Genomic DNA, 26,063 nt, shown 5'->3' on the forward strand with positions numbered 1-26,063 from the left:
TCTGACAATATATTTGGTATAAATAACAAGAAAAGGCTGTCTGTCGAGGCTCGTTGTTGTCTGCCTAAATTCCAAAGGAGACAATGCATCGTGAATGGCGCTATAGTTATTGAGCGTTGTCAAAATTAAAACCCAAAAGCGGAACGAAATAGCAACGCTGTTTTGCATTGGGTTGCTCCACCCGGAAGGACAGGCTGTGGGCAAAAACAAGACCGTCTGTCTTCGATTTTGTTCGCCTTAATTTCTCGAAACAAATGCGTTGGCCGTGCAACGAAATAATGTTTTTTAAAACGTCGAAATTAGCCATTTTGTGATCACTGGACATCTTTATCGTGCAATGGATTTATTTTTAGTGTTTGTGGCTATCATTAGATGATAATCAGCTAGTCACGTAACAGCAACAATTCCACCGACATCCATGAAGAACCTTGATTATATTGTTTAATATCAGTAAACCACGCAGTCGGTAGCAATTGCCTTGCATCGAAATTATTGACGGAACTTTTTGGCTATCATCACAATGGTAAGCAATCGAGTGTTTTGGAATGTAATTTGTCTTGTTGAGACATGATTCTTCCAATCGTGGTGTGCGTTAGAAAGGACAATGTGGTAATTTTTATTTGCTTTCAGGAAGTGGAGTCATGAATGACCCGAAGCGACCGTTCAGGAGATTTCGTAGCACGCTATTACTCCTCGTCAACGTTTCTTCCATTTGATTTCAAAATGCCTGGAATGGTGGTTTTTGGTCGTCGGTGGGGAATCGCCAGTGATGATCTTGTTTTCCCTGGAGCTTTCGAACTATTCATCCGCACACTTTGGTAAATATGAATCTCAAATTGTTCGCGAAATCAACAATTCTATATCATGATCGTTAATTTTAACTTCACTGCTCTTTGGGATCGGGAACGTAGTGAGATAAGATAAGAAAACATTTATTCGTCTCATAATGGGGTAATTCCCAATTCACAGCAGCAAAGTTATGAAAGGAATTACTACACGACCAAAATATAGAAGCTACTGTAAAGGCAGCGGCAGCAATTCTGGCGGCGCCATCTAGAAGTCAAATGAAGTCAAAATAACTTGTTTCTCTCCATTTATTCCACCACACTATGTATTGTCTGTCTTTCATATAGGTGGATTGGCACTGTCCTCCTGTACTCTTATCACAAGGGTCAATTTGATTGTAACGGGAAAGGTGTTCTTCACATCTACCTTATCGGACTCCTAGTGGTTCTGGCACTCATCATTCTGTCACTATGTGCCATTGTATATGTCAGTGGTCAAGGTAAAACCCCATACCATAAGAAAAAAAATCAGCTGTAGAAGTTGACATTTTTAGTTAATGCGGCTATGCAGTGGATAGATTTCTCCAAGGACTCAAAAAACATGCATGGTTTGTTACAGTCATCTTAGACGTGAATGTCAGTGGGAATTATTTGTGTATTTATATCCTCTGTGACCAGTCCAGCTATTACCCCTACTTCTTGCCTTAAAGGACAACCGACGTCACTTTTTTGTTTCTTAACTGACATCAGAAAAACATTTTATAGCATCTAAAATACGCAAAACGATGATATTTTTATTCAAATGCAAAACACCAATAAAAATGACTTCAAGTGTCCAAAATCTGCAAAAAATTGAGCTGCGAATTGGGCATTTTCAGAAAGTCCCGCCCCCAGTTCGTGACGTCACGCCAAGACGTCTTGCATTGCTGGAGAATCAAAACAATGGCTTCAGATTTGGAGAATATGCTTTCTTGTTAAACATCCAGTTATGAATATGATTCAAATAGGTCTGAAGAGCAAAGCATACATGTTTGCAATCGATTAAAGAATTTATTCCATGCCATTTTGAGGCAACATTGGGGCAACAATGGATCATCAGAAAAGAGGCACAAAATGGCGACCTCCAGTGGCCACCTCCGCTTCCACATTCTGATAAATTCCTTATATGGAGCTTGGACTCCCTCTTCTGGCGGCTTTTGGGTGCAACACGGTTCTCAGACCAAACATGTACAGCAACATACATTGACGTGATGGTAGGACGCTACAATGCGTCTTTTTTACGGTCAGGGGGCGGTCCTTTCATGACGTCACGTACGGACTCCCATCACCAACTCAAAAACAAGACTTCCTGAATATTCAGAGCGAGTCTTAAAACGTAAAATATAGCTATATGCGGTGGAATCTTATTAAAATACGCTCAGTAGAAGTCATTTGAAGCCATTTTACAAATTATGGACACAACTTGTCCGGAGACGTCGGTTATCTTTTAAGTGGGGACAAGCAGTGCAGAAAATACATAGATGGACAATGATCAAAATGATGTTTGTATAAACATTTCTGCCATGTCTAATATCATGGGTAGTTTGTGAATTGCCACATAGGAGTTCTCTTAAAGCACAGGTGTCAAAGTCAAGGCCTGCGGGCCAAATCCGGCCCGCCACATCATTTTTTTCGGCCCGCGAAAGCAAATCAAACTTGTTAAATTCCATGATGATTGCTAAAATTTGAGCCAAAATGTCATATTTTTGGATGTCAACCACAATAAAAGTCATTATTTTTGACTTCAGATTTGAAAACGAGTTATTCATTAATTTGCTGTGTGCTCTATATGTAATATTTGAAGGGATTTAAACATTCTAATGGGTTCCCCAAATTCATAAAAGCCCTCGAGAGGAAACCATAACTACAATGTGGCCCGCGGCAAAAAAATGACTTTGACACCCCTGTCTTAAAGGCTCAAAATACAACTTTACGCTGTACATTCAAAGGTTAGAAAGCATAGGTGTTCAGAGGATTTTCTTAAGTGATGGTAGTTCCATTTTATGGCCTTTATAAATAGCAGTTTTACAACACACAAATCCATCTGCAAGTTTACCTCACATTTTCAGGTGAACGTCGATAATATTTGTGTTTTTAGGTACCATAACAAACCCTGGATCACGACGCTGCATGCCTACGCTGGTGTACCTGCGAGCTCTTCTTTACCTTCCCGAGCTGATGTGGGCCTGTTTGGGTGCCGTGTGGGTGTCAGATGATAGTAAAGGTTGTGACCCAGCAACCGTGGGGGTTGTAGTTGCAGCAGTGGTTGCCAGGTGGGATACTAATCCTTCTACATCCTCGCACGTTATTCTATTGTGTTTTGAAAAGATGTTGAATACAGATTTTCTCCTCACATAGTTGGATTATCCTGCTCTTCACGGCTCTGGGTGTAATATTTGTCTTTGACCCCATGGGTGACTCCCGGCCTTCAGCTCCTCCCATGGAGCCGTTGGGAGTTCGACACTTGGAGAGCGGAGGAAGAACCCAGTTCCTTTCAACGGCGCGCTTGCTCGCTGTCAAGGTGTGGGAGAGCAGACTCCGACTTTTGTGTTGTTGTTTGCCGCAGGACGAAAACAACCGAGCGGCATTCTCCAGCATCTCGCAGCTCGTCAGCGGCTTCTTCTCTGTAAGTCTCTTCCTTCATATCTGAGTGAGTGAGTGCCACCTTGAGTTAGCACATTCCAGAGAGGTGATATAAAACTGAGAAAAATCTGTTTTTAGAAGCGTGGAAGCAAATGACATATAGACAAAAGCTGCAAAAGTTTCACACGCGAGGAAAATTCACTCCGATGACAGATTCCATCCATCTCCATTCGTTCAATATGAGAGACGCTACTCTTTCTTGCCAACATCTTAGCATTTTTGGTCAAATTACAATTATATTCCGGTGTTTTGGGCACACCCAAAAGCCTTCATTTTCTTCATAAGATAACTCTACAGCACAGGTGTCAAAGTCAAGGCCCGCGGGCCAAATCCGGCCCGACACATCATTTTTTTCGGCCCGCGAAAGCGAATCAAACTTGTTAAATTCCATGATGATTGCTAAAATCTGAGCCAAAATTTCATATTTTTGGATGTCAACCACAATAAAAGTCATTATTCTTCACTTCAGATTTGAAAACAAGTTATTCATTAATTTTCTGTGTGCTCTATATGTAATATTTGAAGGGTTTTAAACATTCTAAATCAGGGGTGTCAAAGTCATTTTTTGCCGCGGGCCACATTGGAGTTATGGTTTCCTGTCGAGGGCCGTTATGAATTTGGGGAACCCATTAGAACACAGGTGTCAAAGTCAAGGCCCGCGGGCCAAATCCGGCCCGCCACATCATTTTTTTCGGCCCGCGAAAGCAAATCAAACTTATTAAATTCCATGATAATTGCTAAAATCTGAGCCAAAATGTCATATTTTTGGATGTCAACCACAATAAAAGTCATTATTCTTCACTTCAGATTTGAAAACGAGTTATTCATTAATTTTCTGTGTGCTCCATATGTAATATTTGAAGGGATTTAAACATTCTAAATCAGGGGTGTCAACGTCATTTTTTGCCGCGGGCCACATTGGAGTTATGGTTTCCTCTCGAGGGCCGTTATGAATTTGGGGAACCCATTAGAACACAGGTGTCAAAGTCAAGGCCCGCGGGCCAAATCCGGCCCGACACATCATTTTTTTCGGCACGCGAAAGCGAATCAAACTTGTTAAATTCCATGATGATTGCTAAAATCTGAGCCAAAATTTCATATTTTTGGATGTCAACCACAATAAAAGTCATTATTCTTCACTTCAGATTTGAAAACGAGTTATACATTTATTTGCTGTGTGCTCTATATGTAATATTTGAAGGGATTTAAACATTCTAAATCAGGGGTGTCAAAGTCATTTTTTGCCGCGGGCCACATTGTAGTTATGGTTTCCTCTCGAGGGCCGTTATGAATTTGGGGAACCCATTAGAACACAGGTGTCAAAGTCAAGGCCCGCGGGCCAAATCCGGCCCGACACATCATTTTTTTCGGCCCGCGAAAGCGAATCAAACTTGTTAAATTCCATGATGATTGCTAAAATCAGAGCCAAATTTTCATATTTTTGGATGTCAACCACAATAAAAGTCATTATTCTTGACTTCAGATTTGAAAACGAGTTATTGATTAAATTGCTGTGTGCTCTATATGTAATATTTGAAGGGATTTTCCCCAAATTCATAACGGCCCTCGAGAGGAAACCATAACTACAGAAAATGTGTGTAAGGCGAAAAGTTCATCTGCCAAACATTTATTTCCCATAAGAAACCATTAAAATAAGAATAATCTGTTCCCAGGTCCTCATAAAACATAATTTTCTACTAAATACGCCTTAAAACATACCTTATTTTATGTAGAATACATGTGATATTGTTTTGTAATTAAAGATATAAAGTGCACTGTATAATGAAGTTGTACCCTCACTCACAATGTCACTTGCTAGCTGCTTTTTGTTAATCCAAATCAACAGATGTTTTTCAACTTCTTCTATTGCCTGGGACCGTTGCTTGGACAACACAGAAACACCCTTAGCCACACGTAGCAATGGTCGACTTAGCATAATGGTACTGGGACACTAAGTCACACAAACGCACACCTCATTCGTGTTTTTCGATGGTCTCCTTCTGCTCGACCGTAATTTTATTTTGTGTCCTCTTCAGTTTGACACTAGCCTGTGGTGGGTTTTTTTTTCGGTGCCAAAATCGCAAAAGTACTCCACGCGATAACAAACCATGTCTGCACTCAACGGAAGGGGGTCACAAAAACTAGTCCGCCAGCCACCGTGGCGCTGATGGACCGTGTGGTTTGGTGTTCATCTGCCGAAAACTAATCCGCCAGCCACTGTTGCGCTGTGGGGTTTGGTTCGCCTGCCGAAAACCAGTTCGTCAGCCAAGACTATATTCTCACGAATTTAATGTTTGTGAAGCGAAAAGTTCGTAAGCTAAAGCGTTCGAACGCTGAGGTATCACTGTATTTGGAAAACTTTGACGTATTTATATATTATATTTGGAAAACTTTTTTCATTCATTGGAGGTGCGCCTTATAGTCCAATGCACTTTATATATGGAAAAAGTTTGAAAATATGCGCCATATACACCGGAAAATACGGCTGTTGTGTTAAATCTGGTTAACCAAAGTACAGTGAGACCTCAACTTACGAACTTAATTGGTTCCCAGACAGAGTGTGTAAGGCGAAAAGTGTATATATCAAAAACATTTTTCCCATAGGAAACCATTAAAATGGGAATAATCCGTTCCCGGGTTTCCATAAAATATACTTTTCAACTAAATAAGCCTTAAAAGTACACACAACATACCTTATTCTATGTATAATAAATGTGCTATTGTATTGTAATGAAAGAAATACACTGCATTGTATCATAAAGTCACTTTATTTACATTTGTGATGGTCATTTATGGCTTGATGGAATGGCGTTGGTGGTTGAAGGACAATGGGAATTGCTGTTTGGAAAGAGAGGCGCATTACATATACTGTGCTGTAAAATAAAGTTTTATTTACCTTATTGATGGTCGTTGATGGCTTATGGAAGGAGAGTCACCTTCCATAAGGACTGTTGGTAACTTAACCTCTGGTGCTGTTCGGTCGTGTGCCGAAGATCAATCCGCCAGCCGTGGTGGGTGTGTATTATGAAAATAGTGCTTATTATAAGGTTTAATTTTCATAAATTTGACGTTTGTAAGACGAAAAGTTTGTAAGATAAGGTGTTTGTAAGTTGAGGTCTCACTCTACATGAATTATACATGCAAAACGCATTAAAAAATAATGTATTTGTTCATTTATTTATTTATTTATTTATAGTGTAAGGTTGCTCATCTGTGAAAGATTTTAACTAGAAGGCTTAAAGGACAACCGGCACCATTTTTTTGTTTCCTAACTGACATCAGAAAAACGTTTTACAGCATCTAAAATACCCAAAATACGCAGGCTGATATTTTTCGTCAAATGCAAAACACCAATAAAAATGACTTAAAGTGTCCCTAAATGACTCCAAAATGACCTCGGAGATGGCGAGTTTCAGAAGGTCCCGCCTCCTTGTTCGTGACGTAACGCCAGGACGTCTTGCCTTGCTCTAGAATCAAAACAATGGCTTCAGATTCGGAGAAGATGCTTTCTTGTTACTCATCCAGTTATGAATATGATTCAAATAGTTCCGAAGAGGAAAGCATAAAAGTTTGCAATCGATTAAAGAAGTCCATCCGTATCGATTCGAGTCGTCAGGACTCCAATGTAGCATCCCAGAAAATGCACAAGATGGCGTCCAAGCTCCGTTGGAAATGGGCTGATTTGTCTGCTGGGAATTAAATAGTAGTCTTGGTGCAACACACGATTCACCATTGCATTATGTATGTGTTTGATTTACAATTTGATTTTGTACATGAATTAAACCCGGTTGTCAATCTTCTTTTTTCCGTTCGGTCCTTCCTCATATAATAATAATAATAATAATAATAATAATTAATAATTAATGATAATGAAAATTATATTCCATTTCATTCCTAAGCTTTCAATGATACTTTACAGTCATAGGATCAGTTTTTCTGTGGGTGAGCAGCGGAAACCACACGCGCCAGCGTTCACTCAACCCGGAAGTAACTCAAATAGATAGAAAGCGAGCTAGCTAGCAAATAGATAGCTAATAACTAGCCAGACGGCCAGCGAGATAGCTATATAGTTCATCGATAGCCAGCCAGCCATCTAGATAGCAAATAGCTAGCAAATAGCTAGCTAGCGCGATAAATAGATCAAGAAACATGGGCTCAAAATAGAAATCTAGGTGTGATAACGTATCATCAAAGAATGAAATATAACAATATTAATATTGTGACTTGAAGTACAGTGAGACCTCAACTTACAAACACCTTATCTTACAAACTTTTCGTCTTAAGAACCTCTAATTTATGAAAATTAAACCTTATAATAAGCACTATTTTCATAATACACACCCACCACGGCTGGCGGAGTGATCTTTGGCGGAAGCACACGACCGAACAGCGCTCCAGCCGGCGCTACTTTGCACACCCCCTCTCATTGAATGCACACACTGATCGCCTACTTGGAGCTTTTTGCTGATAATTTTACTATGATGGGACCGAAAAATAACCACCACAGGCTCGTGTTCAGCCCAAGAAGACACAAAATAAAATCACCGTCGCTGAGAAGAAGGAGATAATTGAAAAACACGAACAAGGTGTGCGTTTGTGTGATTTAGTGGCCGAGCACGGCTATGCTAAGTCAACCATTGCTCCCATTCTCCGGAACAGAGAAGCCATCAAAGGTGCGTCTGTTGCAAAAGGTGTTTCCGTGCTCTCAAAGCGACGGTCTCGGGCAATCGAAGAAGTTGAAAAAAAAATTGTTTTACAGCACAGTTTATTTCTTTAATTACAGTCCTCATGTAATGTGCCTCTCTTTGTGACTTTATGATACAATGCAGTGTATTTCTTTCATTAAAATACATTTATTATACATAGAATAAGGTATGTTGTGTGTATTTTTAAGGCTTATTTAGTAGAAACGTATATTTTATGGAAACCCAGGAACGGATTATTCCCATTTTAATGGTTTCCTATGGGAATTTTTTTTGTGATCCACACTTTTCGCCTTACACACTCTGTCTGGGAAGCAATTAAGTTCGTAAGTTGAGATCTCACTGTACAGCAATATAAAACAATTCATATGATTGTTTTACAAGCGACCTCTTGTGCCGCCTGACTTGATGACACAATCCTTCGATGTTCATTACCTTCAAATGCTGTATTTCAATGTTTTTTTTTCTCGTCCCGCCTTGAAGTCTTTGTGTATGTTGCAGGACACGGACTTGGTTCCTAGTGATATTGCTGCCGGTTTGGCTTTGCTACATCAGGAACAGGACAAGATAGAAAGAAGTAGATATCCAGAAGTCATCATTGATCACAGTCCATCCTCTCCGATTGTAAGTAACATTTTCCTCAGACAGATTACACGCTGGTAACTGATTCAATGACACCGTTCAGTTACGCTTATGTTAAGGAGATATATTTTGGAATGCTAATTAAAATTGGAAGGAAGAAGATCTGGAGTCCGAGTTGGAGCAAGCCGTACATTGTATGCAGTTCGCTGCTGCGGCTTACGGCTGGCCTTTGTACGTTTACGCCAATCCTTTTACTGGCCCCTGCAAACTAACCGCAGACTGGTATGATTGTCCTTTGATTGACATTGAAAGGTTCTATGAGATTATTTGGTATTGAACATAATTCTGTTGTTATTAGCTGTCGAAGTCGCGCTGACGACTTTGACATTGTTGGGGCAGACCAACTGGGCTGTAATTTTTCTTCAATCCTGCAAATCACTGGATTGCAATACAGAGACTTCGTTCATGTCAGCTTTCACAATCAGGTAGTTTCCCTTCATCCTTTTCTGAAGATGGCCAGAACAACGGTGAATTTACTTCATTTGATGAAATTGTTCATTTCGTCATTTAAAAAAAATGTTTTTTTAGATATATGAGATCCCATTCTTTGTGGCGCTGGATCATAAGCGGGAGTCTATTCTTGTGGCTGTCAGAGGAACATTGTCATTGAAGGTGAGTGACTGGAGCCGCCCGCCGACTATCTTTGGATGATATCCTTTACACCAGTGACGTGCAGTGAGGTTCATGACTGGTGAGGCACTGACGTCATCACAGTCAGATTTACAAACATGCTGTCAGGATGGGCAGGAGGGGGTGGGAGGGGCTGTCCGTCATAGCTTTTAGTTTAGCTAGCGTCCGTCTGTTGCCCACCTCCTCTAGAGAGTCCAGCGAGCAGCCCACGACAGAACTGGCCCGCTTGACAAAGCGCTCCAGTCTTTTTCTGTCCCGGGTGGTGATGCTGCCTGACCAGCAGACAATGCCATAGTGGATGGCTGATGCCACCACAGAGTCATAGAAAGTCTTTAGGAGTGACCCCTGAACTCCAAAAGACCTCAGTTTCCTGAGGAGGAAGAGGCGACTCTGTCCCTTTTTGATTAGGGCATCCGTGTTTGTTGTCCAGTCCAGTTTATTGTTGAGAGTAACACCCAGGTACTTGTAGGAGGTCACCCTCTCAATGTCCGAACCCTGGATGTTCAATGGTGCAGGTGACGATTGTTTCCTGCAGAAATCCACCACCAGCTCCTTGGTTTTGCCAGTGTTGATCTGGAGGTGATTCTGCTGGCACCAGTCCACAAAGTCCTTTGTCAGTCCCCTGTACTCCCTATCGTCTCCCTCTGTAATGAGGCCGACAATAGCTGAGTCGTCAGAGAACTTCTGAAGGTGGCAGGTTGGGGTGTTGTAGTTGAAGTCCGAGGTGTAGAGGGTGAAGAGGAATGGAGCCAGGACTGTTCCCTGCGGCGCTCCGGTGCTGCAGAGAAGCCTGTCCGACTCACAGTTCTTTACCCTCACGTACTGTGGCCTGTTTGTGAGGTAGTCTGTAATCCAGGATGTGAGGTGATGGTCGACTCCGGCATGCTGCAGCTTGTCCCCCAGTAGACTGGGCTGGATGGTGTTGAAGGCACTGGAGAAATCGAAGAATGTGATCCTCACCGTGCTCCCAGCATTCTCCAGGTGCAGCAACGCCGTATGGAGGAGGTAGATGATGGCATCCTCCACACCGATGCTGGGCTGGTAGGCAAACTGCAGCGGGTCCAGCGATGAGCTTGCCAGCGGTCGCAGGTGGGCGAGGACGAGTCTCTCCAGCGTCTTCATCAGGTGAGACGTCAGCGCCACCGGTCTGTAGCTGTTGAGCTCTTTGGGGTTGGCAATCTTGGGCACTGGGACCAGGCATGACGTTTTCCACAGCTGTGGAACTCTGCCCAGCTTCAGGCTCAGGTTGAACAAGTGCTGGACAATGTCACACAGCTGGTCGGAGCAGGTCTTGAGGAGTCGGGAACTGATGTCATCCGGACCTGCTGCCTTCCTCACCTTCATCCTCCTCAGTTGGTTCCTCACCTGCGCAGTTGTGACAGACAGGCAGGAACCAGGAGGCAGAGTGGCGGCTGAGGGTGTGGCAACGGTTGGGAGGGCAGATGTTGGTTGTGGAAAGCTGGTCGTGAGAGGGGGCAGGGAGGGTAAGGCCACAGTGAGAGTTGGTGCAGGTGCAGCTACAGGTGAAGTTGACGGTGGGCCGGGGGCGGCTGGCGTCTTGTCAAACCGATTGAAAAAGCGGTTGATTTCATCTGCCCAGTGAACTCTACAGAGTAGCTTATTCACCATTTGATTGGCAACAATTAACGTGTTTTGTTTGAAATGTCATGTCAGCATTCTTTATATAAACTGTAGCATCGGAAAAAAAAGACAAAAAACCTGATTATCGTGTTACCTCACCTTATAAAGTAAGTAAAGAAAGACATTTATACCTTCTTTGTAGAAGCCTTCCTTATCTTTCCTCAGTTTTAAAGTCGTTCTATTTCTTTCAATTTAGATATGTAATCCTCCATACTGAAAATAAGGCCAAGCAACACGAAAAAAATGACTGGATGGTTGCACTTAACTTGCTAACTGTTTACTGGAGCTTGCTCTCACTAATTCTATTATTCTGCAGCCGAGGAGGCGCAAGAAAAATCTGTAATCACCAGCGCCCCCTGTCATGAGGCAGGAGAACTGCGTGCCTCACCTATTCACACAGTTTTGATTAAAATAAAATAAACACTGTAGTACAGTGTTTATAATGTAAAGTGACTACATTATATACACCAGCTAAAGCACAGGTGTCAAAGTCAAGGCCCACGGGCCAAATCCGGCCCGCCACATCATTTTTTTCGGCCCACGAAAGCAAATCAAACTTGTTAAATTCTATGATGATTGCTAAATTCTGAGCCAAAATGTCAACTTTTTGGATGTTGACCACAATAAAAGTCATTATTCTTGACTTCAGATTTGAAAACAAGTTATTCATTAATTTGCTGTGTGCTCTATATGTAATATTTGAAGGGATTTAAACATTCTAATGGCTTCCCCAAATTCATAACGGCCCTCGAGAGGAAACCATAAGTACAATGTGGCCCGCGGCAAAAAATGACTTTGACATATACTAAAAGTAGTGGAACACTTTAATAGCGATATGCAGAGGGACAGTAATGCAGTCTCACTGCAGAGCAAGCTAGCACAGTTAGCATTGTCATTGCACAATACATGGTGAGGCTCAGACGGCCGCTGCCTCACCGCTCGTCTCTACTTAGTATTTGAACGGTAAATGTGAAAATTCAGCGATTTTGAAAAAAAATCAAAAAATGGTGAAGTTACATGGAAAATTTTAAAGTACAAATCACTAAATAAATATAACTGTTTTTTCTAATTTTTTCATTTAATATTTCCTTTATGACAGGTGAGGCACGGCCTCCCCTGACTGCACGTCACCGCTTTACACCAACCTTTCTTTACCCTATGATCTACTTTTCGATTAATCATTGATAGGTTCAACTTTCTGATTTGAGAGTAATCACTTCTTTGAATGGAAAAATCAGCAAGAATCCGAGTAGGATGCAAAAAGATTCTTAAATCTTCAGGACGGCACAAAAGCATGTTTCCCCAAAGTGTTAGGCACCCTCCCTTATCTGAGGTGGTTGTAGAGTGGGGGGAATGACATAATTTCAAAAGAGCCTATGAACTACAAGCTACTAAGAGTGGGAGGTCACAATCAGATTAAAGTAAAGAGATATTTCAAGTAACAGCAGATGTTTAAGAATGTGTACAGGTAGCATCCGAATTACGACCAGGTTCCGTTCCGACCAAACGGTCGCAAGTCAAAATGGTCGTAAGTTGAAATCCATTCAAAATGTTGAATAGAGACTAGTGCTAAATGACTTGCATATGATCTGATTCCGATGCCATGGCCCGCCACATCTTTTTTTTTCGGCCCGTGAAAGCAAATCAAACTTGTGAAATTTCATGATGCTTGCTAATAGTAAAATCCTCACCAAAATTGCATATTTTTTGGATGTAAACCACAATAACAGTCATTATTCTTGACTTCAGATTTGAAAACTAGGTATTAATTCATTTGTTGTGCGCTCTACGTGGAATATGTGGAGGAGATTAAACATTCTAATGCACAGGTGTCAAAGTCAAGGCCCGCGGGCCAAATCCGGCCCGCCACATCATTTTTTTCGGCCCGCGAAAGCAAATCAAACTTGTTAAATTCAATGATGATTGCTAAAATCTGAGCCAAAATGTCATATTTTTGGATGTCAACCACAATAAAAGTCATTATTTTTGACTTCAGATTTGAAAACTAGGGATTAATTCATTTGTTGTGCGCTCTACATGGAATATGTGGAGGAGATTAAACATTCTAATGGCTTCCCCAAATTCATAACAGCCCTCGAGAGGAAACCATAACTACAATGTGGCCCGTGGCAAAAAAATGACTTTGACACCCCTGATCCGGGTTGAGTGAACGCTGGCACGTGTGGCTGCCGCTACTCTCCCACAGAAAAGCTTATCCTGTGACCGTAAAGTGAACTTGAGAGTTTTGAAAGGTGCTTATAAATGAAATGTATTATTATTATTATTATTTTAATGCCAAGTCACTTAAAAAAAATCACAGGTAAGTAGAAGAATATCAGCATCAGAATCATCTTTATTGCCAAGTATGTAGAACACACAAGAATTAGTTTCCGGTAGAACACGCTGCACTAGTATCATCAAAAAATTGCTAAGTGGCACTATACAGTTCCATTTGGGCTACTGTTGAAATAGTTCAAAGAGTTCAAAGAGTTAATGGCTCGGGGGAAGAAGCTGTTTAAATGTCTGCTGGATTTGTTGCGCATGGATTGGTAGCGCCTGCCTGAGGGGAATAGCTGGAGAAGGTGGTGGGCAGGGTGCGGAGGGTCCAGTAGGATTTTCCGCGCCCTAGTTTGGATTCTTGCAGTGTGCATATGACCCAAATGTGTATTTCCCTCTGTGTGCCCAAAAGGATGCCCTGACAGACCTCTCTGCTGAATGTGAGAACTTGCCCATCGATGGAGTAACTGGAGCCTGTTATGCTCATAAGGCATGTTTCCCTAAACCACAGGTGTCAAAGTCAAGGCCCGCGGGCCAAATCCGGCACGCCACATCATTTTTTTCGGCCGGCGAAAGCAAATCAAACGTGTTAAATTCCATGATGATTGCTAAAATCTGAGCCAAAATTTCATATTTTTTGGATGTCAACCACAATAAAAGTCATTATTCTTGACTTCAGATTTGAAAAGGAGTTATTCATTAATTTGCTGTGTGCTCTATATGGAATATTTGAAGGGATTTAAACATTCTAATGGCTTCCCCAAATTCATAACGGCCCTCGAGAGGAAACCATAACTACAATGTGGCCCGCGGCAAAAAAATGACTTTGACACCCCTGCCCTAAACAAAGTTATTTCTCATTTTTTATCTTTGGTTTCGCAAGTTTTGAAATGTGTCCTTCTCATCGTTTCTTGCAGGGCATCAGCCAAGCTGCATCTTACATTTACAAAAAGCTGGTCAACGATGGAATCCTGAACCAAGCATTCTCAATTGCACCAGTAAGTGCAGGGGTATCAAACGCATTATTTGCAGCGGGCCACATTGTTGTGACGGTTTGGGCTGTTAGAAATTTTGGGAAACCATTAGAATGTTTCATCTCCTCCACATATTACATACAGAACACACAACAAAATCATAAATAACTAGTTTTCAAATCTGCAGTCAAGAATAATGACTTATTGTGCTTTACATGGCACAATTTTAAATTTGGGTTTGGACTTTAGCAAGCATCATGGCACTTGACATGCTTGATTTGCTTTCACGGGCCGAATAAAATGATGTGGCGGGCCAGATTTGGCCCCAGGGCCTTGACTTTGACAACCGTGAGTAAATGAAATGTGAAACTCAGCTGGATTGCCGTTAAACAGAAAGACAATAGCGTATCTTGCCTGATGTCGAGACAACTAAAATGCAGGTTTCTACATGGTTCATTTTTTGGTTTTGTTTTACATGAGTACAAACTGGTCATTACTGGTCACAGCCTGGGTGCGGGTGCAGCGGCAGTGCTTGCCATCCTATTGCGCAAGTCCTTTCCCACTCTTCAGTGTTATGCCTTTTCTCCACCAGGAGGACTCCTGAGGTAAGAAACGTGGTGGATTACTGAACTGTACGGTGGTGAGCAAGGGATAGTGACAGTAGCTTGAAAAAGTATTCATACCCCTTGAACTTTACCAGATTTTGTCACATACTGACCACAAACATTCATATCTTTTATTGGCATTTTATGTGAAAGACCAACACAAAGCGGTTGACAATTGTGAAGTAGATAGCAAATTATACACGACACAATTTTCAAACGTGGCGTGTAAAAGTATTCAGCCACATTTTCCAAATACAGTGAGACCTCAACTTACGGACTTAATTGGTTCCCAGACAGAGTGTGTAAGGCGAAAAGTGTGTATCTCAAAAAAAAAAATCCCATAGGAAACCATTCAAATGGGAATAATCCGTTCCCGGGTTTCCATAAAATGTACTTTTCAACTAAATAAGCCTTAAAACTACACACAACATACCTTATTCTGTGTGTAATAAATGTGCGTATTGTATTGTAATGAAAGAAATACACTGCATTGTATCATAAAGTCACTTTATTTACATTTGTGATGGTCATTTATGGCTTGATGGAATGGCGTTGGAGGTCAAAGGGAATTGCTGTTTGGAAAGAGAGGCGCATCACATAATTAAAGAAATAAACTGTGCTGTAAAATAAAGTTTTATTGACCTTTTTGATGGTCGTTGATGGTTTATGGAAGGAGAGTCACCTTCCATAAGGACTGTTGCTAACTGAACCTCTGGTGCTGTTCGGTCGTGTGCTTCCGCCGATCACTCCGCCAGCCGTGGTGGGTCTGTATTATGAAAATAGTGCTTATTATAAGGTTTAATTTTCATAAATTTGACGTTTGTAAGACAAAAAGTTTGTAAGATAAGGTGTTTGTAAGTTGAGGTCTCACTGTATCCCCATTGTGGGACAATTAAAGGTTTTCTGATTCTGATTTCTCTTAAGTGCAAAATGTTGACTTCATAGATTGCCTGATGATTGCCGAGTGATCAGCTGTTGACTTAATGATCAAATGGAGTCCACCATTGTGTAATCTCACCTGAGTATAAAAACAGCTGTTCTGTGACGGCCTCAGAGGTTTGCTAAAAGGACACTGGTCAGTGAACAGCATCATGAAGTCCAAGGAACACACCAAACAGGTCACGGATAAAGTTGTGGAGAGGTTTGAACATCTCACGGAGCACTGTTCAATCCATCAAATGGAAAGTGTATGGCACAACTGCAAACCTACAAAGACATCCACCAAAACTTACATGCCGAAGAGGTTAAAATCTTAGCGAAAGAAAACAGATGGTTTGAAAGGGAAGACGCTATTTTCATAAAACAGCAAAACCATTCACTAAATCGCCATGGTGGGGTGAGGTTTAATTTGGATCGTTCTTACAACAGACTTCTTCGGCAACATAGGCTTAGTTATGCTGATGAGGTGATACCAGAGCAAATGGGGCAATCAGGACAGTCGTAGATCAGTAATCAGTAATCAGGCAGGACAATAGAAGTAATCAGTCAAAGAAGTACAGATGACGGCTGAAGAAACCTTTTCATCGATTTAATTACTAATATTTTTTTCCATTCATTTAATGTACAGCAAAGCCTTAGCTGATTACTCCAAGGATTTTGTGGTCTCGCTTGTACTAGGAAAAGACCTGGTTCCACGGTAAGTATGTCACCATCACAAATATCGGTGTTTGAAACAGTGATGAAAGTCTTTTCCCGGAATTTCCATGAAAATTCCTCTGGAAAATTAATGAAAATTTGCTGAAAATGAATCCGTATATCAGTTGACAAAACTGAATGAAAATGTGTTTAAGTTTGTTGTTTTGCTTTTACAAGCATAGCTATGTTTGTCATGTCAAAACAAAGTGAAGAGAAGTCTCACAGATTGATAGCAGATGTAGACAGGCGTACCGTGCAAAAGTTTGGTTTCGTCCGGTTACGTAAATACGCACCGGCAAAAATTAAATTCAAAGCGCTGGTCAAATAAGGACCTGAAAATACTAAATACGTAATCACAAAAGACGTAATCACAAAAGGCAAGGAGAAAAACGAACTCGGGACTACAAAACTAAATTAGCAATAGTCAATTCGCAAACGCACCGAATGAACAACCAGAATCGTAATTATATATAAAAAAAAATTAAAAAAAAACATCGGACCGCGAGCTACAACAATAACTATGACGACAACAACATAAAAAAAATACCAAACCTGGGGCAAAAGCAGTGGCAAGACAAACAATTTGTATTTTCGGGAATGGACTTTCATGTCATGTTTTTATTTGGATGGACTGTGTTTCATTGGTGGTGCAACAGGCTTGTGTGTTGTAGTTTCCCAAAATGGACGAAATGAACACGTCGCGTTGTCAAGACTTGAAAGGGCAACCAACGTCACTTTTTTGTTTTTTAACTGACATCAGAAAAACGTTTTATAGCATCTAAAATACCCAAAACACGCAGTATGATACAGTAAATTCTCGTTATATCGATATCGGATATATCGATAGTCCCGGTTATATCGATACTATTTCTATGCACGCACGGAGAAAATTACATGCAAACAATATCGATATAACGAGACTTTACTGTATTTTTATTCAAATGCAAAACACCAATCAAAATGACTTAAAGCAGGGGTGTCAAAGTCATTTTTTGTAATAAAATAATAATAATACAGTAAAGTCTCGTTATATCGATATTCTCGGGAGTCCAAAAAAATATCGATATAACCGGGACTATCGATATATCCGATATCGATATAACGAGACTTTACTGTAGTATCGTAATAAGCGGTACTATCGATATAACCGATATCGATATAACGAGACTTTACTGTAATACATTTAATTTATAAGCACCTTTCAAAAATCCTAGTAGTAGTAGTAGTTGTAGTTATGGTTACCTCTCGAGGGCCGTTATGAATTTGGGGAAGTCATTAGAATGTTTAATCCCCTCCACATATTACATATAGAGCGCATAACAAATTAATGAATAACTAGTTTTCAAATCTGAAGTCAAGAATAATGACTTTTATTGTGGTTGACATCCAAAAATATGAAATTTTGGCTCAGATTTTAGCAATCATCATTGCTTTCGCCGGCCGAAAAAAATGATGTGGCGGGCCGGATTTGGGCCGCGGGCCTTGACTTTGACACCTGTGACTTAAAGTGTCCAAAATCTGCGAAAAAATGAGCTACGAATTGGGCATTTTCAGAAAGTCCCGCCCCCAATTCGTGATGTCACGCCAAGACGTCTTGCATTGCTGGAGAATCAAAACAATGGCTTCAGATTCGGATAATATGCTTTATTGTTACACATCCAGTGATGAATATGATTCAAATAGTTCTGAAGAGGAAAGCATACATGTTTGCAATCGATTAAAGAATTATATGTGCCATTTTGAGGCAACATTGGGGGAAAATCTGTCACTCAAAAAAAAGGAGGCACAAAATGGCGACCTCCAGTGGCCACCTACGCTTCCACAGGCTGATAAATTCCTTATATAGAGCTTGGATGCCCTCTTCTGGCGGCTTTTGGGTGCAACACGGTTCTCAGACCAAACATGTACAGCAAAAATCATTTTAACACAAGGTTTTAAAAAAAAAACTGTACAGCAAAATACCTTAACGTGATGGAAAGACGCTACAATGCGTCTTTTTTACAGTCAGGAGGCGGTCCTTTTCTGACGTCACGTGAGGACTCGTCACCAACTCCAAAACAAGACTTCCTGAATGTTCAGCGCGAGTCTTAAAACGTAAAATATAGCTATATGCGGTGGAATCTTATTAAAATACGCCCAGTAGAAGTCATTTGAAGCCATTTTACAAATTATGGACACAACTTGTCCGGAGACGTCGGTTGTCTTTTAATAGACCCACGTGTAATGCGGTCTATATTTAGCACTGGTCTACTACATGCGTGGAGAGAAAGACAATTGGCGTTTTCGTGTTTATTATGTTTGTTAAAGTCATTATAAGTGCCTCGCACGCTGGGTCCGAGAGGACAGTAATTTCATCTGTGCGGTATGTCTTGCATATTAGCATATTTGACTTTGACTTGACAAGCTCAACATTTTGAAGCCTTTCACATGAATGTCTCATGTCATTAGTGTCTTGTGAAGTCATATTGTCTTCCCCCTCCCCAACCCTCTCATTTAGATTGAGCCTACCCAATATGGAGGATCTGAAGCGAAAAATACTCAAGATCGTCTCAAATTGCAATAAACCCAAAGTAAGAAGCCATTCAAGCATTAATAATGCATCCTTATTATTCGTTGTGTCTCAATGTCGGCTCTGTGTGTTTGTGTATGTGCGTGCAGTACCGCATCCTTTTGCAGGGATGCTGGTACGAACTTTTTGGTGGAGATCCAGATGACTCTCCCTCCGAAATGGAGAGCAGGAGGGAAGAGGAACTTCGTCTGCCTCTCCTGGAAGAATCAGTTTTGATCCACCAATCGTCGTCCTATCATAGTCTGGCGTCGGACGACTCACCTCTCCATACTGTGCCACACATGCCTTTCTTCCTACCTGGACGTGTTCTGCATATCATAGAAGATGGGCCCACACGCAGGTTTGTCACCGATAGATCTATTTATGCCAGCTCTATATCAGATCTATATAGCCAGCTAGTTAGACAGCTGATACATAGCAAATAGATAGCCAGCAATGGTGACAACAGGGAATAACTCAAATACATCAAGTTAGCTAGCCAGCTAATAGATGAGTAATAGCTAGCTAGCTAGCTAGTTTGACAGCTAATAGATAGCAAATAGATAGCTAGATAGGTAGCCAGCAAGGGTGACCCGTTCAACCGGGAATAACTCAAATAGATCAAGTTAGCTAGCTAGCTAATAGATGACTAATAGATAGCTATCTAGCCAGTCAGCCAGCTAGCCAATAGATAGCCAGGCAGGTAGCCAGCAACGGTGACCCCGTTCAACCGGGAATAACTGAAATAGATCAGGTTATCTAGCTAGCTAATAGATAAGTAATAAATGGCCAGCTAGCCAGCTAGTTAGACAGCTGATACATAGCAAATAGATAGCCAGCAAGGTAGCCAGCAATGGTGACAACAGGGAATAACTCAAATACATCAAGTTAGCTAGCCAGCTAATAGATGACTAATAGCTAGCTAGCTAGCTAGTTAGACAGCTAATAGATAGCAAATAGATAGCTAGATAGGTGGCCAGCAAGGGTGACCCCGTTCAACCGGGAATAACTCAAATAGATCAAGTTAGCTAGCTAGCTAATAGATGACTAATAGATAGCTAGATAGCTAGTTAGCCAGCTAATAGATAGCTAGCTAGGTAGCCAGCAACGGTGACCCCGTTCAACCGGGAATAACTCAAATAGATCAGGTTAGCCAGCTAGCTAATAGATAACTAATAGATAGCTAGCGAGCTAGTTAGACAGGCAATAGATTGCAAATAGATAGCCAGCTAGGTAGCCAGCAACGGTGACCCGTTTTTTTTTTTTTTTTTTTCGAGACAATGCGCAAGATCAAGTTAACTAGCTAGCTAGCTAATCTTCTTTTCCTTTCGGCTTTTCCCTTCAGGGGTCGCCACAGCGAATCAGTGTCCTCCATCTTCAGGGGCTAAATTCGCATGTTTGTTTCAGGCAAGCTTTTACGTTGGATGCCCGTCCTGACACAACCCTATGTGTTTATCTGGGCTTGGGACCGGCACAATAAGATACTGGCTTGTGTCCCCTTGTGGCTACAGAACAAGCAACTGTGAACTGAATAAAGATAAGATGCTTAATTAAAAGGCAATGACAGCAAGGATAATAGTCATCTGCAACATTCAAATAAAGTAATTGTGTATTCAATACATTTATACATTCATACATTTATAATAATAATAATAATAATAATAACATAATAATAATAATAATAATACATGTCATTTATACACTCTGACGAAGGCGGAAGTAGTCGCCGAAACATGTCAGGTATTTGAACACCTACAATACACTGTCTGTAAGTAAGGAATCTGCTTAACACATGTCATTTATAAGCGCCTTTCAAAACTCTCAAGGTCACTTTACAGTCACAGGATAAGTTCTTCTGTGGGTGAGCAGCGGCAGCCACACACGCCAGCGTTCACTCTACCCGAATAACTCAACTAGATAGAAAGTTAGCTCGCTAATCAGAATTGGAATCGTCTTTATTGCCAAGTATGTAGAACACAGAAGGAATAATAGATAACTAATAGCTATCTAGCTCGCTAGATAGCTAATAGATAGCAAATACCTAGCTAGATAGATAGCAACACAAGCCAGCATTCAGTCAACACGGAATAATTCATATAGATAGAAAGTTAGCTAGCTAGCTCATAGATAGCCAGCTAGATAGTTTGGTGAAAACAGTTTTTATATCTGTACAATGACAAAAATTGCAATTTTGATATACTGTAAATGCCAAAATAAAAACAACACACCAATCTCAAACTCAATTTAAAGGACAACCGACACCTTCGGACAAGTTGTGTCCATAATTTGTAAAATCGCTTCAAATGACTTCTACTGAGTGTATTTTACAAAGATTCCACCGCATATAGCTATATTTTATGACTGGCGCTGAATATTCAGGAAGTCTTGTTTTTGAGTTGGTGACGAGTCCGTACGTGACGTCACGGAATGAACGCCTCTGACTGAGAAAGGACACACAATGCATTTTGCGAGACAAATTAACCCATTTCCAACAGAGCTTGGGCGCCATTTTTTGTATGTTCTGGGTGCTACACATCAGTCCTGATCCCTCAAAATGACCCAGAAAGAATACTTCTTCTCCGAATCTGAAGCCATTGTTTTGATTCTCGAGCAAGGCAAGACGTCTTGGCGTGACATCACGAACAAGGGGGCGGGAACTTCTAAAACTGGCCACTTCCGGTTTCATTTTGAAGTAGTTTTTGGACACTAAGTCATTTTTATTGGTGTTTTGCATTTGACTAAAAATATCATCCTGTGTGTTTTGGGTATTTTAGATGCTATAAAACGCTTGAGCTCATGTCAAGAGCAAAAACAGGTCTTAAATATAAACAGGATTATCCTGCAATGGATTGTATTTTGTATGTATGTACAGTATGCTATTAGCTAGCTAGCTAACTTGATATTGCGCATCGTCTCGGAAAAAAACAGATCACCGTTGCTGGTTACCTTGCTGGCTATCTATTTGCTGTCTATTTGAGATCTATTGGCTAGCTAGCTATCTATTAGTTATCAATTAGCTAGCTGTCTAACTATCTATTTGAGTTATTGCCGGTTGAACGGGGTCACCGTTGCTGGCTACCTGCCTGTCTATCTATTGGCTGTCTGGCTAGCTGGCTGACTGGCTAGATAGCTATCTATTAGTCATCTATTAGCTAGCTAGCTAACTTGATCTATTTGAGTTATTCCCGGTTGAATGGGTCACCCTTGCTGGCTACCTAGCTAGCTATCTATTAGCTGTCTAGCTAGCTAGCTAGCTATTAGTCATCTATTAGCTAGCTAGCTAACTTGATCTATTTGAGTTATTCCCGGTTGAATGGGTCACCCTTGCTGGCTACCTAGCTAGCTATCTATTAGCTGTCTAGCTAGCTAGCTAGCTATTAGTCATCTATTAGCTGGCTAGCTAACTTGATGTATTTGAGTTATTACCTGTTGTCACCATTGCTGGCTACCTAGCTGGCTATCTATTTGCTATGTATCAGCTGTCTAACTAGCTGGCTAGCTGGCTATTTATTACTTATCTATTAGCTAGCTAGATAACCTGATCTATTTGAGTTATTCCCGGTTGAACGGGGTCACCGTTGCTGGCTACCGAGCTAGCTATCTATTAGCTGGCTAACTAGCTAGCTAGCTATCTATTAGTCATCTATTAGCTATCTAGCTAACTTGATCTATTTGAGTTATTCCCGGTTGAACGGGGTCACCGTTGCTGGATATCTAGCTAGCTATCTATTAGCTGTCTAACTAGCTAGCTCGCTATCTATTAGTTATCTATTATCCAGCTAGCTAACTTAATCTATTTGAGTTATTCCCGGTTGAGTGAACACTGGCGCGTGTGGCTGCCGCTGCTCACCCACAGAAAAATTGATCCTGTGACCTTGAGAGTTTTGAAAGTTGCTGATAAATGACATTTATTATAATATTTGCAATATTTTCCCCTTCTTCCAGATCTTGTATCTCCCCGGTCCGATACCGTGCCGAATGGTCGAATGAAATGTCCTTCAGGAGTATTTTAATCAGCCCTAAGATGCTTGCGGATCACATGCCGGATACCGTTCTCCGAGCTCTCAAGAGCCTGACCAGCGACAAGCCCTACTCGCTCTGCCCATCATCCTCAAACCACAGCCAGCACAATGTTACCTGAATGTAACACCACACAACCAGGCCCGTCCGTCTTAACAAATTTCCCATTGAATTTGGAAATAAGATGTTGAGCTTTCTCAAAGTGGATTCCGTGCCCTGCTATTCTGTAGCTATGCCAATATTTTGTTGCACTTTTACCAACAGACCTGTGGAAACGCCAGTCTACTTGCGGGAAAATGTTTTAAAGTTAATTTGGATTGCTTTTTTTTCCACTTTGCACTTTTAATAGTTTTATTGTTCCAGATTGACAATTTGTTAACTGTAAGTTGAAATGGCATGATCTATTGAATGTGCTTTGTGTACAATATGTCACAAATTTATACTGGATATACAGTAAAGTCTCGTTATATCGATATTCAAGGGAGTCCGAAAAAATATCGATATAACCGGGACTATCGATATATCCGACCCTGTTTGCATGTAATTTTCTCCGTGCGTGCATAGAAATAGTATCGATATAACCGGGACTATCGATATATCCGATATCGATATAACGAGACTTTACTGTATTCTGTTTTATGTGTTTGTGCCGTGTTGTTGGTGAACTGTACCCTTTCCTAAGGCGCCAAGTGACCGCTTGACTTGCTCGTGGATTGGAATGATGAAGGATGAAAGGTTAATAGGGATGTCTTTTGTTTGATAGTCTAAATCACAGGTGTCAAAGTCAAGGCCCGCGGGCCAAATCCGGCCCGCCACATCATTTTTTTCGGCCCGCAAAAGCAAATCAAACTTGTTAAATTCCATGACGATTGCTAAAATCTGAGGCAAAATTTCATATTTTTGGATGTCAACCACAATAAAAGTCATTATTCTTGATTTCAGATTTGAAAACGTGTTATTCATTAATTTGCTGTGTGCTCTATATGTAATATTTGAAGGGATTTTCCCCAAATTCATAACGGCCCTCGAGAGGAAACCATAACTACAATGTGGCCCGCGGCAAAAAAATGACTTTGACACCCCTGGTCTAAATGTTAGGCATTTGTCTCGTAATTGTGTTTTACTATTTTAAGATGTCAGGGTGAACAGTGCCTATTGTTTTTGATTAAAAAAAAAAGTCTCTGTCAAATTGTTTCGACAGAATAAAAACTACTAGGCTGAGTCTTGTATTTGAGTTATTACCTGTTGTCACCATTGCTGGCTACCTAGCTGGCTATCTATTTGCTATGTATCAGCTGTCTAACTAGCTGGCTAGCTGGCTATTTATTACTTATCTATTAGCTAGCTAGATAACCTGATCTATTTGAGTTATTCCCGGTTGAACGGGGTCACCGTTGCTGGCTACCGAGCTAGCTATCTATTAGCTGGCTAACTAGCTAGCTATCTATTAGCTGGCTAACTAGCTAGCTAGCTATCTATTAGTCATCTATTAGCTATCTAGCTAACTTGATCTATTTGAGTTATTCCCGGTTGAACGGGGTCATCGTTGCTGGATATCTAGCTAGCTATCTATTAGCTGTCTAACTAGCTAGCTCGCTATCTATTAGTTATCTATTATCCAGCTAGCTAACTTGATCTATTTGAGTTATTCCCGGTTGAGTGAACACTGGCGCATGTGGCTGCCGCTGCTCACCCACAGAAAAATTGATCCTGTGACCTTGAGAGTTTTGAAAGTTGCTGATAAATGACATTTATTATAATATTTGCAATATTTTCCCCTTCTTCCAGATCTTGTATCTCCCCGGTCCGATACCGTGCCGAATGGTCGAATGAAATGTCCTTCAGGAGTATTTTAATCAGCCCTAAGATGCTTGCGGATCACATGCCGGATACCGTTCTCCGAGCTCTCAAGAGCCTGACCAGCGACAAGCCCTACTCGCTCTGCCCATCATCCTCAAACCACAGCCAGCACAATGTTACCTGAATGTAACACCACACAACCAGGCCCGTCGTCTTAACAAATTTCCCATTGAATTTGGAAATAAGATGTTGAGCTTTCTCAAAGTGGATTCCGTGCCCTGCTATTCTGTAGCTATGCCAATATTTTGTTGCACTTTTACCAACAGACCTGTGGAAACGCCAGTCTACTTGCGGGAAAATGTTTTAAAGTTAATTTGGATTGCTTTTTTTTCCACTTTGCACTTTTAATAGTTTTATTGTTCCAGATTGACAATTTGTTAACTGTAAGTTGAAATGGCATGATCTATTGAATGTGCTTTGTGTACAATATGTCACAAATTTATACTGGATATACAGTAAAGTCTCGTTATATCGATATTCAAGGGAGTCCGAAAAAATATCGATATAACCGGGACTATCGATATATCCGACCCTGTTTGCATGTAATTTTCTCCGTGCGTGCATAGAAATAGTATCGATATAACCGGGACTATCGATATATCCGATATCGATATAACGAGACTTTACTGTATTCTGTTTTATGTGTTTGTGCCGTGTTGTTGGTGAACTGTACCCTTTCCTAAGGCGCCAAGTGACCGCTTGACTTGCTCGTGGATTGGAATGATGAAGGATGAAAGGTTAATAGGGATGTCTTTTGTTTGATAGTCTAAATCACAGGTGTCAAAGTCAAGGCCCGCGGGCCAAATCCGGCCCGCCACATCATTTTTTTCGGCCCGCAAAAGCAAATCAAACTTGTTAAATTCCATGACGATTGCTAAAATCTGAGGCAAAATTTCATATTTTTGGATGTCAACCACAATAAAAGTCATTATTCTTGATTTCAGATTTGAAAACGTGTTATTCATTAATTTGCTGTGTGCTCTATATGTAATATTTGAAGGGATTTTCCCCAAATTCATAACGGCCCTCGAGAGGAAACCATAACTACAATGTGGCCCGCG

General features: G+C 40.9%; 1 protein-coding gene across 3 annotated transcripts; it reads left to right on the forward strand.

The window, feature by feature from the left end:
- Positions 1–69: 69 nt before the first annotated feature.
- daglb (diacylglycerol lipase, beta) lies at positions 70–24,363 on the forward strand. 3 transcript variants are annotated; one of them, XR_016117668.1, is made up of 17 exons: positions 70–523; positions 631–818; positions 1,134–1,285; positions 2,923–3,097; positions 3,183–3,450; positions 8,672–8,794; positions 8,907–9,034; positions 9,111–9,237; positions 9,341–9,424; positions 13,773–13,850; positions 14,278–14,358; positions 14,815–14,939; positions 16,507–16,575; positions 19,072–19,144; positions 19,233–19,483; positions 20,468–20,723; positions 23,068–23,206. XR_016117668.1 is itself a non-coding variant. In XM_089016095.1 (16 exons), exons 2-16 carry the CDS (start codon positions 646–648, stop codon positions 23,261–23,263), a joined length of 2,103 nt encoding a protein of 700 aa, XP_088872221.1. In that variant the 5' UTR covers positions 74–523; positions 631–645; the 3' UTR covers positions 23,264–24,363. The 3 variants fall into 3 exon arrangements, 2 of the variants coding, with proteins under 2 accessions (XP_088872223.1, XP_088872221.1); XM_089016095.1 differs by lacking the exon at positions 20,468–20,723 and having other exon boundaries at positions 74–523; positions 23,068–24,363; XM_089016097.1 differs by lacking the exons at positions 8,907–9,034; positions 9,111–9,237; positions 20,468–20,723 and having other exon boundaries at positions 73–523; positions 23,068–24,363.
- Positions 24,364–26,063: the final 1,700 nt, after the last annotated feature.

This window comes from Hippocampus bargibanti, linkage group LG15 (genome assembly GCF_051943395.1).
Source record: "Hippocampus bargibanti isolate YZ-2025 linkage group LG15, ASM5194339v1, whole genome shotgun sequence".
Taxonomy (NCBI): Eukaryota; Metazoa; Chordata; class Actinopteri; order Syngnathiformes; family Syngnathidae; genus Hippocampus; species Hippocampus bargibanti.